Source organism: Canis aureus, chromosome 7 (assembly GCF_053574225.1).
Source record: "Canis aureus isolate CA01 chromosome 7, VMU_Caureus_v.1.0, whole genome shotgun sequence".
Taxonomy (NCBI): Eukaryota; Metazoa; Chordata; class Mammalia; order Carnivora; family Canidae; genus Canis; species Canis aureus.
In genome coordinates, this window is record NC_135617.1 from 8,929,068 (window position 1) to 8,941,185 (window position 12,118).

At 35.5% G+C, this 12,118-nt stretch overlaps 1 protein-coding gene across 4 annotated transcripts in view; it reads left to right on the plus strand.

Moving 5' to 3' along the window:
- Positions 1-12,118, plus strand: part of ATG5 (autophagy related 5) — a 127,662-nt gene that overhangs the window by 63,361 nt on the left and 52,183 nt on the right. For 3 of the 4 annotated variants that reach the window (XM_077902918.1, XM_077902920.1, XM_077902921.1), the window contains one exon: positions 9,379-9,473. In XM_077902918.1, coding sequence (XP_077759044.1) covers positions 9,379-9,473 — 95 coding nt within the window. The remainder of the gene's footprint in view (positions 1-9,378; positions 9,474-12,118) is intronic. The other variant, XM_077902922.1, reaches the window with a different exon arrangement.

A 12,118-nucleotide genomic window follows, 5' to 3' on the forward strand; every position in this document is an offset into this window, starting at 1 on the left:
AAAGGACAAATCAGACCTATTAGAAATAGTGATAATGTTATGTATGTCAGTTTGGCTTCTCCATCTACATATTAAGTGAAGGAAAGAATGTATGGTGTACTTGTTTTATTCTTTAATTCTCTACAGCTCCCAGTACTTAATTAGGCACATAAATAGGAGCAAATAAATAGCTTGATAGATTTAACTTTATGCAGATCCTACAAAGTAAAAACTTGTTTGAGCACACCATTCCTTCTGTTAACTGTTTTACCCTTCTTTTCTCTTCTTTCACTAAAATTAAACTGGAGATTCATAGTATGAACCATTTGCAAATTGGGAACTTTTTGTGAAGGGATATTTTTTTTTGTACTTACAATGGAGAGGTTAGATGGATTTGAAATAGAACAGAATTTACCTGGAATTGTATTACATTTACTAAATTCTTGTGATGTCCTAGGCCTAGATATTTCTATATTTGTTATTTCAGTAATTTCTCACATGAATTAGATAAACACAATCAACTTTGAAAACAAAGAAATGAGCTCACAGAGCTGGTAAGAGATGAGACAAAATTTGAACTTAGATCTCTGGTTCTAAAATGATTGTATTTTCCATTACATATGAGGGTTATTAACTCTGACTGCATATTAGAAGCATCTGGAAGTTTCTAAAAAGTACAGTTGCCGAGGCATCCTAAATAATTGGTCTGGAGTGGGTCCCTGGCATTTGTCTTTTTGTAAACTACTGAGGTGAGCCAAGTGAGCAGCTAAAGCTGAAGAATGTTGGATTGCACATGGTGTCTCCTGACCACTGGTGTCCCCCAGTGCCACCCGCTCCCCATTCTTAAAGCCTTCATTATTTGTCAGTGAGTAATGGATTTTCTCAAAACTGTACAGGGTGTGATTAGAATAAAGACAGAATATCCTATATAGTAAACATTGCATAGATACAATGAATATAATGGAGTATCTTTTTTTTTGTCCGTCTCTCAAAAATTAAATTAGATTTTTGTTTTGTCTTAGGATTTTAGTGTACTCTCTGAAGTGAAAATGAGCTTTACTGCTTGTTGCATTTGTTTCTGGCCCTCTGACTTTAGGAAAGTGATAAACTAATTTATTCTAAGAGGAAAAACATTTCTCAATTTACAGTAGCTTTGAAAGGTAATAAATCAGATTATTGGTTATAAATCTACAGGTGATTTACACAGGGATGCATTTAGTTAATTAGTCTTGGCCTACCACTGTGCTACAGCTCTGTAAATCTCTATTTGGCAAACAAGCTACTTTAAAGATTGTCTTTTAGATTAAATGAAGACTTAATTATAATTGAAGATCATTTTTTTTTAATTTTTAGCATGAGCACATATTTTTTTTAGTATCTTGAAATTTTTTAATTTTGAGTCCCTTTTATGTAATTATTGGCCTAATTTCAAAATAAATTTGAAATAAAGTTTTCTTAATTGGCTGGAATAGTTCTTGAATTCTGTCTACTTAAAAATAAAGTCAATTACTGGAATTGACTGTTGGAATACATTAGAGATGTTATAACTTGCAGTTATGGGTTATTATGATATTGAAATTAAAATTTACAATCTCCTTTTTCTAATTCCTAGTAAGATTAGTTTTAAGTTTCCAGCAATGTTTTTTTAAACCATTTATATAAAAGTAACCAGTTTTTACTGGTCTTGTTTATAGACCTGTGCTGTAAAGTATTAACAGTTCTAACCCTCTCATTTTCCCATATAAACAAGAACCCTCATTTTTTTTTTTCCACCATGCTTACCCTCTCTGTTGTAATATTTCAAGACATGTTAGGAGAGGGAGGGGTTGAGAAGGAATTGTTATTAGATCTTAAAGATAGTAGAAGTATAACTCAGACTAGCCTGCCAAGACTTGAGGACTCGGATGTTGACTTAGATGTTCTTGGACTACCATCCCTGCCCCTGCCATTTCACTATTTCACTTCACCATTTCTGAAGATTAATGCAGTCAAAATTGATGGAAGGTAAATGGTAACTAAACTATTTACACATCATGAGAAGATAGGGCTTATATGGTAGTTGAAATGGCTGGAGGAAGCAAAGGGGGACATGAAGGGAATTTGGTATTGTATAGTGTTGCAGCTGGATTGTATTATGGCTCTCAATCTTCCTACCTGGTTAACAAAGGCCGCTCAGTTGCATAACTCCAGGAGACAGCATTCACATAGAATTTGACATAAGTGGCGTAAACTCTATGGCCCTGAGCCAAACTGAATGCTCTAGCAGTCTTGTGATGATGAGGTTTTGGCAGAACCATTTTCCCATACTGGTTTTGACAGTTCACTTACCTTGTTGCTGAATCTGGAAGCTCAGTAGTGTCTTCCTTTGTTGACTCTTGAGGCAGCCTAAGAGATCACCTCTGTCGTACTTAGTTTGTGCCAGATACTGTTATATTTTGCATGTATTAACTAATTTATTTCTTCCAATGACTTTATGAATATGTACTATTAATATCTTTATTTTTACAGATAGTTCCGTATACAGGAAATTGGAACACAAAGTTTAAAAGTATCTTACTCAAACTTCAGTGGCTATTAAATGGCAAGGCTAGGAAACAAACCCAAGCAGTGTGGCCCCAGTGTCTGCTTTTCTCACCATGCCATGCTACATTTGGGATTCCTTCTTGTTGTTGTTCCCCTATTCCCTAAATCAGTCAGTCATGCGATTAGTTAATTGCTTAAACATTGATTGAGCATCTACTTTGTGCCAGGAACTTTCTAGGACTGAAGACAAAAGCTTTGCCCTCGGGGAACCTATGTTTAGTTTGGGGAGAGAGGCAAGAAATAATTACACATGTGAATTGGGTAATTTCAAATAACGAAAAATGTAGAAAATACAATGCCTTAATTTGAATTGAGAGGATCACTGAGGAGGTGGTGGTATTTCTGTTGTGACTTGAATGATGAGAAAGCAGCAGCTATGTGAAGATAAGAAAAGCAAGGATTCTAAGCTATGATATGGGAACGAGCTTGGTGTTTTCTAGGGACAGAAAAGAAAAATCATGACTCAGAGTTTAGTAAGTAAACAGATTGATGGGCAGTGAAATCTCAGAGGACTTTAGGAGCACCTAATTACTTTCCTCGATGTCAGTTTTACAGACGGTAGCACTTCTATTATAGGGCAAAGGAGTAAATGTCATTTCTCAGTTTATTATGAGACAATTGATAGTCCAGGTTGAAATTTTCCTGAGATCCTGAGAGGTTTTATTACTCTTTTGATTCATTGAAACAACAGATTCCCTAGGGTACAATCCTCCTGCCAAGATGAGTTTTTATGTGCAGGATTAGGGATTTGCTTTCTTCTATCTTCATGATGAATTCTCAGGGGCCCTGAAGCCTTCCAAAGGCTTCTTTGGTTTAGGTAGGGCCTCCGCACCAGATATAGCTCAGTAACTTTAACCTGAAAGAGAAGGGCTCATAGAAATGGGTGGGTGTAGTTTGTTGAGCAGCATCCAAGCACCAGTGGATGTGTTGTTGCCACAGAGAATGCTCCCTGTCATGGTTCAGCTGAACACCCTATTAACCTAAGATTCTCTTAATTTGACTTGACTTAGAAGACAAATGAGTTTGAAATACAAGTCACTCATTTGTACAAGTCACTCATTTGTACACTCAGTGTACCTTCATTTGACAACCTGCCAAATAATTCATTTTTTGTTTTGCTTTACAAAGATATTTACATATTACATATGAAGAAATTAATTCAAATAGGTTTATAATTGGATATACTTTCTGTTATGTATTTTGAAAACCTCTGGTCAAAACACTACATATATTACAAGGCCATTGTAGTAGTGATTTGAATAATACTGTTGATGAATGCAAAATTTTCTGAAGCCGTGGTTTTCAACTATTTTCAAAGAAAAGCTTAAAGTCTGTGTTTTACATGCTGTCATAATCTGACACTCAGGATGCTATAAATCTGTTTGACATCATAGATGTTAAAAGACTAAGAAGTGGATGGAGCTTGCATGTGGAGGCCATCTCCTTCCCTATAACTTTGAGGGTCCCAGCCAGCAATACCACATTGCTGAACTGAAGCTAAACAGCAGTCCCTGCAGTCCCTTAGATGTCCTCTCTCACCTGGGGAGCTTTTAGACACAAACATTGTTTGTGACATTAGGATGTTAAAATTTATTTTGCCTTGAGTTCTTAACTCAGAAAGCTTAAGTGGAAGAAGAGATATATTATTTAACATTGTCACTTTTTTTTTTTAACATTGTCACTTTTTTCTTGCATTTTTTTCCATGTGTGGAACAAAGAATAGAAAACTTTATTTCTTAAGCTTCTTAGGGAGATATTTTATTTTTAAAAATAAAAATGTCTTTTCCTGAATTTTAAAAAATTTCTGAGACCAATATAAAAGCTTAATTCAGCAACAGAGAAAAGTTGGTGGCCACCTAGATCTTGAGGAATTCTATTTTTAATATCTTTATTGAAAAAATAGATTTACTTTCAGTTGTGTGATTCTTAATTTTGTAGCCTTTCTAAATGAATACATTTAAAAAACAGAAGCCAACTTATTAGTCATATTATTAATAGCTCTGGCAAGAAGGTTGTAAGTTATCTTCCCTTCTCTGATTCTTTGAATAAACTAAGTGACTGCTAGTTTTAATTTTCTCCTACTTAGTTGTTTTGTTTTAGAATTAGAACTAAGTTAAAGTGAAGATTCTTGAAATTGATGTATATTTACTTATAATTATAGTTTAAAAAACAAACACCTAAAGATCATTATACTTTTTTTTTTAGGTTCTTTTACTTGTAGGTATTGCTTTCATGGCTGATAAAACAAATAATTTTATGACTTAATTATAAAACTTAGGGCATAGTTATATTTAAAGTAGTACTTGGTAACAAGTCAGTATGTTCTCGATTCATCAATGTATAGGAAGGTAGTAAAACATTGTAATTCCAATTTTATTTTAGTTATTGACTAGGAGATAGAAGAGATACTGATATTATAAAATTCAGTGTGAAAGATGATTGATTAAATAGTCTCAGGACTGGTTTTCCTTTAGTTCCTTCTATTTGTGTCTTGTTAATAACATTGACTTATAAAAGCTAGATTGTTCTTCGTTGGAATGTTTTAAAAAGTATTATTGAGGAAATACCTGTTTTATGTAACATAACAGTTTTATAAGAAAATTGAAAGCTACTATTAATACAGTCTTTTATTATGTCTTTATTCCCTTTAAACATAGTTGTATCAGACTGGGTCCAGTCAGGAGATAGAAACCACACAGAGGGTTAAATGGGGTAAGTTTCATATGAAGTATTATTAAACTCTGATAAAAGTGTGACTATAATATGTAAGAAAACTGCAAATGATACTCTAGGGCTAAGGGAGGAAAGTCACACTAAACGTCATCTTCTGTCCAGGGCTGGATTTAGAACTTGTTGGAGAAGATACAGTTCAGTCCACTCGATTAGTACAGAAATTCACTCTTTTGCCCAGACTATAGCCAGTCTTCAGTCACTGGGCAGTCAGGACAACCTGGAATGCAGGACACCAGCAACAAGTGGCCTGGGCATGTGGAGGGTGTAGCAGATGTATGGGAAGTTGCAGGTAAGCCACCCATGTAGGCCTCCTGAGGAAATCAGGGGCTAACAGAGTCCAGGCATCTTCAGTGGGCCTGTACAAACAGGAGCCTCTTTTTCCCTGCACTGTCCTTTTCGCCTTCTACTGAGAAAGCGTAATGTAGTTGTAAGAATAGATATGCTTCAGGAGCACCTGGGTGGCTCATTCAGCTAAGCATCTGATCTTGGTTTCAGCTCACGTCATGATCTCAGAGTCATGCGATCGAGCCTCACATTGAGCTCCATGCTGGGCATGGAGCTGCTTAAGATTCTCTCCCTCTGGGATCCCTGGGTGGCACAGCGGTTTAGCGCCTGCCTTTGGCCCGGGGCGTGATCCTGGAGACCAGGGATCGAGTCCCACGTCGGGCTCCCGGTACATGGAGCCTGCTTCTCCCTCTGCCTGTGTCTCTGCCTCTCTCTCTCTCTCTGTGTGTGTGACTATCATAAATAAAAAATAAATAAATAAATAAAATAAAATAAAAAATAAAAAGATTCTCTCCCTCTGCCCCTCTCCACTGCAGTTCACATGTGTGCACACCCGTATGTGCACGCACGTCTCTCTGTTTCTCTCAAAGAAAGCAAAAAAAGAAATGCTTCAATTGTGTCTGTTATGGCAGGACATATATTAAAGGGTGACTTTGAAGCTAAGAGTCATTAAATTGATAATGGGCACAATAATGATTCTTTTTCCAGTGTTTTTTTTTTTTTTTTTAATTTATGGTAGTCACACACAGAGAGAGAGAGAGTCAGAGACACAGGCAGAGGGAGAAGCAGGCTCCATGCACTGGGAGCCTGACGTGGGACTCGATCCCGGGTCTCTAGGATCACGCCCTGGGCCAAAGGCAGGCGCCAAACCGCTGCGCCACCCAGGGATCCCTCTTTTTCCAGTTTTATCTTTTTTGCCATTCAGGTGTATAAAAACTTTTTACTAATTACCTTTCTGTACTTCTTATCATTTGTGTTTGCTTCCTTTCCTTTAGCCCTACTGACATTTTGGGTCAGATAATTCTTGGTTGTGGGGAGTTGTTCTGTGCATATGTTTGGCACATATGTATGTTTGGCAGCATACCTGGCCTCTACTCACTAGATGCTAGTATCACACATAAACAGTTGTGACAACCAAAAATGTCTCCAGACCCACTGATGAGCATAAATCTCTTCTGGTTAAGAACTGCTGCTTTTAAAAAACACTATTAAAAACAATCTAGTTCTGTCTTGTAATAAAGATTTGTGGGACGCCTAGGTAGCTCAGCGGTTGAGTGTCTGCCTTTGGCTCAGGGCCGGGATCAAGTCCCACATTGGGCTCCTTACATGGAGCTTGCTTCTCTCTCTGCCTATGTCTCTGCCTCTCTCTCTTGATGTCTCTCATGAATAAATAAAATCTTCTAATAAATAAATAAAGATTTGCTTGTGGTTTTGCAAATGCCATTTTAATAAAAGAGGATGTCTCAATTATAAAATTTTGGTTTTGGAAGACGTATTAGGAACTATTTAATTGAACCTCTTTATTTCTTTTATAAGTGAGTTAGTTTTCAGTTGATTTGTTTCTAGTCATGTAGCTATTTTGTAGCATACCGAGGATTGGAACCCAAAATGTTCTCAAAAGTTATATATGTAGTATTTTCTTGTTCATTCTTTGACTTAAGAACATATGTTATGCATGCACTTTGGTAGATGCTAGAGATTTGATGGTGAGACAGTGAGTAAAATTTGAGGTATCATGAAGAATCATTTTATTTAGCTATCACATTCTTGCTTGATACTTGATGATAGAAAGATACTTTTTAAAAAGCATTGAAAGAATAATTGATTCATATATGAAAGGTCTGTGGTTAAAGGAGCTACTCTTAGCATTAAGATGCAGTTTTGTGGTTGCAACTGTTGAAAACGGTTGTGGGCTTTGAATCAGAAGACTGAGTCTGGTCTTAGTTCTTCATGAAACTCTTTAACAACTTAGGACTCTGTTATCATCTGTGACATTACATTAGACTAACTGGATTCTGAATTACCTATCCTGCCAGTTCTGATACAATATGAACTCCCAGATTGAAGTCGAGGATGAGCGTAGAGAAGGGCTAGAGACTATCACAGTCTTCTAGGACAGGGATAGAAGAAATAACTAAAGTTTATTATTTTATATGATTATGGTGACCTAAGTGGTATCAATACACTGGCAGTAATTTGGATTGAGATGAGTCTAGTAGTAGGGAATGTGATTTAATACCAAGCTGATCTGAAATTCTGGTGCTATTCATGTGCTTTACAGAGATTTGATTCTGAAATAAATTACTAAGTATAAAAAATAATTTTAAGATTGGATTCTGGATAAATCAAAAAGGAGTTAAGCTAAAAAAACAACAGAACGGGAGAAAAATATTGTAGAGATTTATCAGTAAGGGGCTTGTGACCAGAATACATTTAAAAAAAAAAATCTTAACAGTAAAAATGACAACGCACTTAGAAAGGAGACAAAGGATTTGATAGACATTTCACCAAAATAAATATATAAATGGCCAGTAAATAAATTAAAAGATGCTCAACATAATTTCTCATTAGAGAAATGCTAGTCAAAACCTTTAAGAGAGGGGTTCCTGAGTGGTTCAATCAACTGGGCATCCAACTACTTTTGATTTTGGCTCAGGTTGTAATCTCAGCATCTTGAGATCAAGCCTCAAATGAGGCTCAACACTCAGTGCAGTCTGCTGGAGATCCTTTCTCTGCCCCTCACCCCACTCTCATACTCTCGCTCTTTCTCTCAAATGAATAAATCTTAAAAAAAAAAAAAAAAAAACATAAGGAGATAACATTTCAGACCCACTAGTGTGCCTCTAATAAAAAGGATGGGGAGGTGCTTCGGTGGCACAGTCCATGAAGCCACCAACTCTTGATTTTGGCTCAGGTCCTGATCTTGGGGTCCTGAGATCAAGCCTCACATTGGACTCTATGTTTGGTGAGGAGTCTGCTTGAGGATTCTCTCCTCCTCTCTCTGTTCCTCCCCACTGCCCCTCTCCCACTTGTGTGTATTTCTCTCCAAAATAAATAAGTAAATCTTAAAAAAAAAAAAAAAAAAAAAGGCAGTAACAATTGTAGACATGGATGTGGACAAGTTAGAATCCTTGTACATTGTTGATGGGAATGTAAAGTGATACAACCTCTTTGGAAAACAGTTTGACAATTTCTGAAAACATAGTACCATATGGGAGTTAAACAGTTACCAGATAAATTGGTTTCTTTTTAATTGAGCCTGAAAAATTTAAAAAGGAGTTATTTAGTCACTGAGATTAAGCTACAATTGATAGTTACTGCTTAAGTGTCAATTCCACATTTCCTTCAAACCCTTTCCTGTAGTTTTGTCTTTTTTGCTACTTAATATTTATTGTATTTAATGTTTTGATTTTCTTTAAATAAGTTCTGGTTAAAGTTTAGATCACTTGAAGCTGTCCTTTTATTGTTTAGACAGTAGGAATAGGACAAGGAATCTAGACATTCATCCCTGTCTGATGTTTTTTGTCTTGATGACACAAGTAGTCATATCTGTTCAGGGTTTCTCTTATGAGATGAAATGTCTATGCAAATATCTAAGAAGTAGGGGCAATAATATAGAAATGCTTATTTTATATTTTGCTTTATGTTTAGTTATGGAAAGATAAGTTTAAGAATAAATAATATACAAATGAAGCTTTTTCAAAAACGTCTAAGAGGATGTTTAACAACTTTCATTTCTTCAAGTGAGGTTTTAAATTATAATGTTCATTTTAAATAACAGATAATTTATCATTACAGATAGATTTGACCAATTTTGGGCCATCAACCGGAAACTCATGGAATATCCTGCAGAAGAAAATGGATTTCGTTATATCCCTTTTAGAATATATCAGGTAGGAAATAATATTTTTAACAATACCAACTTATAAATGCTTAAACATCTTACTTCATGAAGTAGTATAGTCCAAAACTTTTTAGATTTGCATAGTAACTGAAGAGTATTTGTTAGGGCTTTCCAGATCTCTGTCTTTTGGTGATAATCAAGTCAGGGACTATGCTGAAATATTTGACTCATATACAGTTGATCCTCATTATTTGCAGATTCTGTATTTGCAGTTTTGCTTGCTTTCTACAATTTATTTGTAACTCCATAGTCAATACTCGGCAGTGCTCTCATGGACATATGCAGAGCTACAGAAAATTTGATTTCTCCAAAATGCATATTTTCAGCAATGCTGTACCTTCTTGTTTCTCCACTCTTACTATAAACAAGTGACTTCTCCAAGTCTGTTTAGTGCTATACTTTTCATGTTTTTTTGATGATTTTGTTGTTCAAAATGGCTCCCAAGAGTAGTGCTGAAGTGCCATCTTTAAAAAGAAATGCACATATGGGGCGCCTGGGTGGCTCAGTCAGTTGAATGTCTGACTCTTGTATCTTGATTCTTGATCGGATTAGGTCATGATCTCAGGATTGTGAGATCAAGTCCCGGTCAAGCTCCACACTGGGCATGGAGCCTTCTTGAGATTATCTCTCTCCCTCTATCTTCCCCATGCACATGTGCGCATGCTCTGACTCTAAATAAATATATAAGTAAGTAAATAAATAAAAATCCAAAGGAACAACACACATAAAACAAGGTTATGTATCGATCAGTTGAAGGACATGTTGTGACCAGAGACACACAGTAACCCACCCTGTTATTTCCCCCAGGAACAGTGACTCAGTATTTGCTAATTCAGTGTTTGCAGTGACTTTACAAAATGTAGCTACCACAAATAAAGAGAACTGATGTATTTGTTTTAAATGGTGAGTCTTTAGTGTTGTAAAACAAAATAGATAAATAGAACTCTCCTTATAGCAAACTTTCCTGGGGTAAAGAAACTCCTGTTTCTTTCTTTTTTTTTTTTTTTTTAAGAAACTCCTGTTTCTGTAGAGTACTTTAAAACTCCTAAGTGCTTTACATATAGCAAATACTTTGTTTGTTAAGTGAATGGTATTCCAGAAAGTAAGTTACCTATGATCTTGAAAAAGCAGTTGAGAATAGGAATTAGAAACATAATATCACAGACATGGGCTCTAATCTAGCAGAATTTACAATCAATCTCAGAGAGATTGTGTCATAAATTCCCACTGTAACCACTTTCAGTATCCCACAGTCTTTACACATAGTTACCTAGATAGTAATTTTAAAAATCTTTTATAGAGGCATTCATTACATAACTGTATTAAAGAGGAAAACAGATTGTGTACCTGAAAGCAAATAAATAAAAATCCCAGTATACTCGAAGAATGAAAAGTGTTCCTGATTTAAATAAGGTTTGTTTTCATTGATTTCATTAACATAATGGCAGATAAGACTATTTTTAGATCATGGATTCATAATAAGTACAATAGAAATAATATGAGAAAAATTCCTATTTGAACAAGAGCAGACCTAATTAGCCACATTCTCTGCCCTTTTTTTTTTTTCTTTAATTCTACAAGTCTTTTTAACCACAGATATCATACAGTGAGTTTGGAAATACCACAGCGTATTTATTTATACATAATCTTGTATTATGAAGAATCTGAGGCAATTTACACAAATACATAATGAGAAAACAAAAGAATTTTGTTCCAGCATATTCCCTGCTGAGCAAGGAGCGTTGAACACAGGGCCACATTTGAAAAATCTGAGTAATTTATAAGAATTTATAATTACAGAATTTAAAATCAAAACCACTGAAAATAAAACATGGAAACTCAGCATGAAATTATATAAATTATGAATGAGTGAGATAGTCAGATTTATTAAAATTGACCTATAGATTTGACCCTGAGCATTCTTGTAGCCAGAGCAGGGGAAAAGAAATGTGGTAATACTTTTTTTTCCACTATTCATAAGGAGAAAACCTTCTAGGTTATTAGGGAAAGCTAAACTTTCTTGGGCATTGCATAGGAAAGAAATTTCTCATATGGCTTCATTTACAAGGAGTAGGGCAATATTTTTTTTTATAACTTACCCATAGTAAAAATATAGTTTTCATAAAGCTGCTTCGTAACATGTTACTCTACAGTAGCTAAAGACAATGAATTATAGGCCATGGATCATCCACAGTATAATGAAGAATTAGATGAAACAATGGGGAAGACTAGGGACTGAAAAGATTTTTAGGTTATTTTATGGAAGAATGTGTTTATCAGATAAGAAGGAAACGAATTGATAGAGCAAAGCATTTGGGGATTGGGATTAACAGGAAAGGTTAACCCAGCAGAGGAGAGGTTTGCAGAGAACTGTTAAGGAAAAGAAGGGGAAAAAATGTTGTTACTCATGTGAGAAAGCCTCAGTGTTTTCTGTGTAGCAAGGAATAAAGCCATCTGCTAAAAAGAGAGGAGTGCAACAGTTTTAAAAATTGTTGTTTGACAATGGGCAAGTAGAATGGTTCCTATAATTGCATAAAATCATGTGAGAAAGAAAGCTGGCAGGAAGCCTAGTTGTATTGAAAGAAGAAGGATCTCACATTAGATGCCTCTGTACTGACTACCTAGGTGTGCATT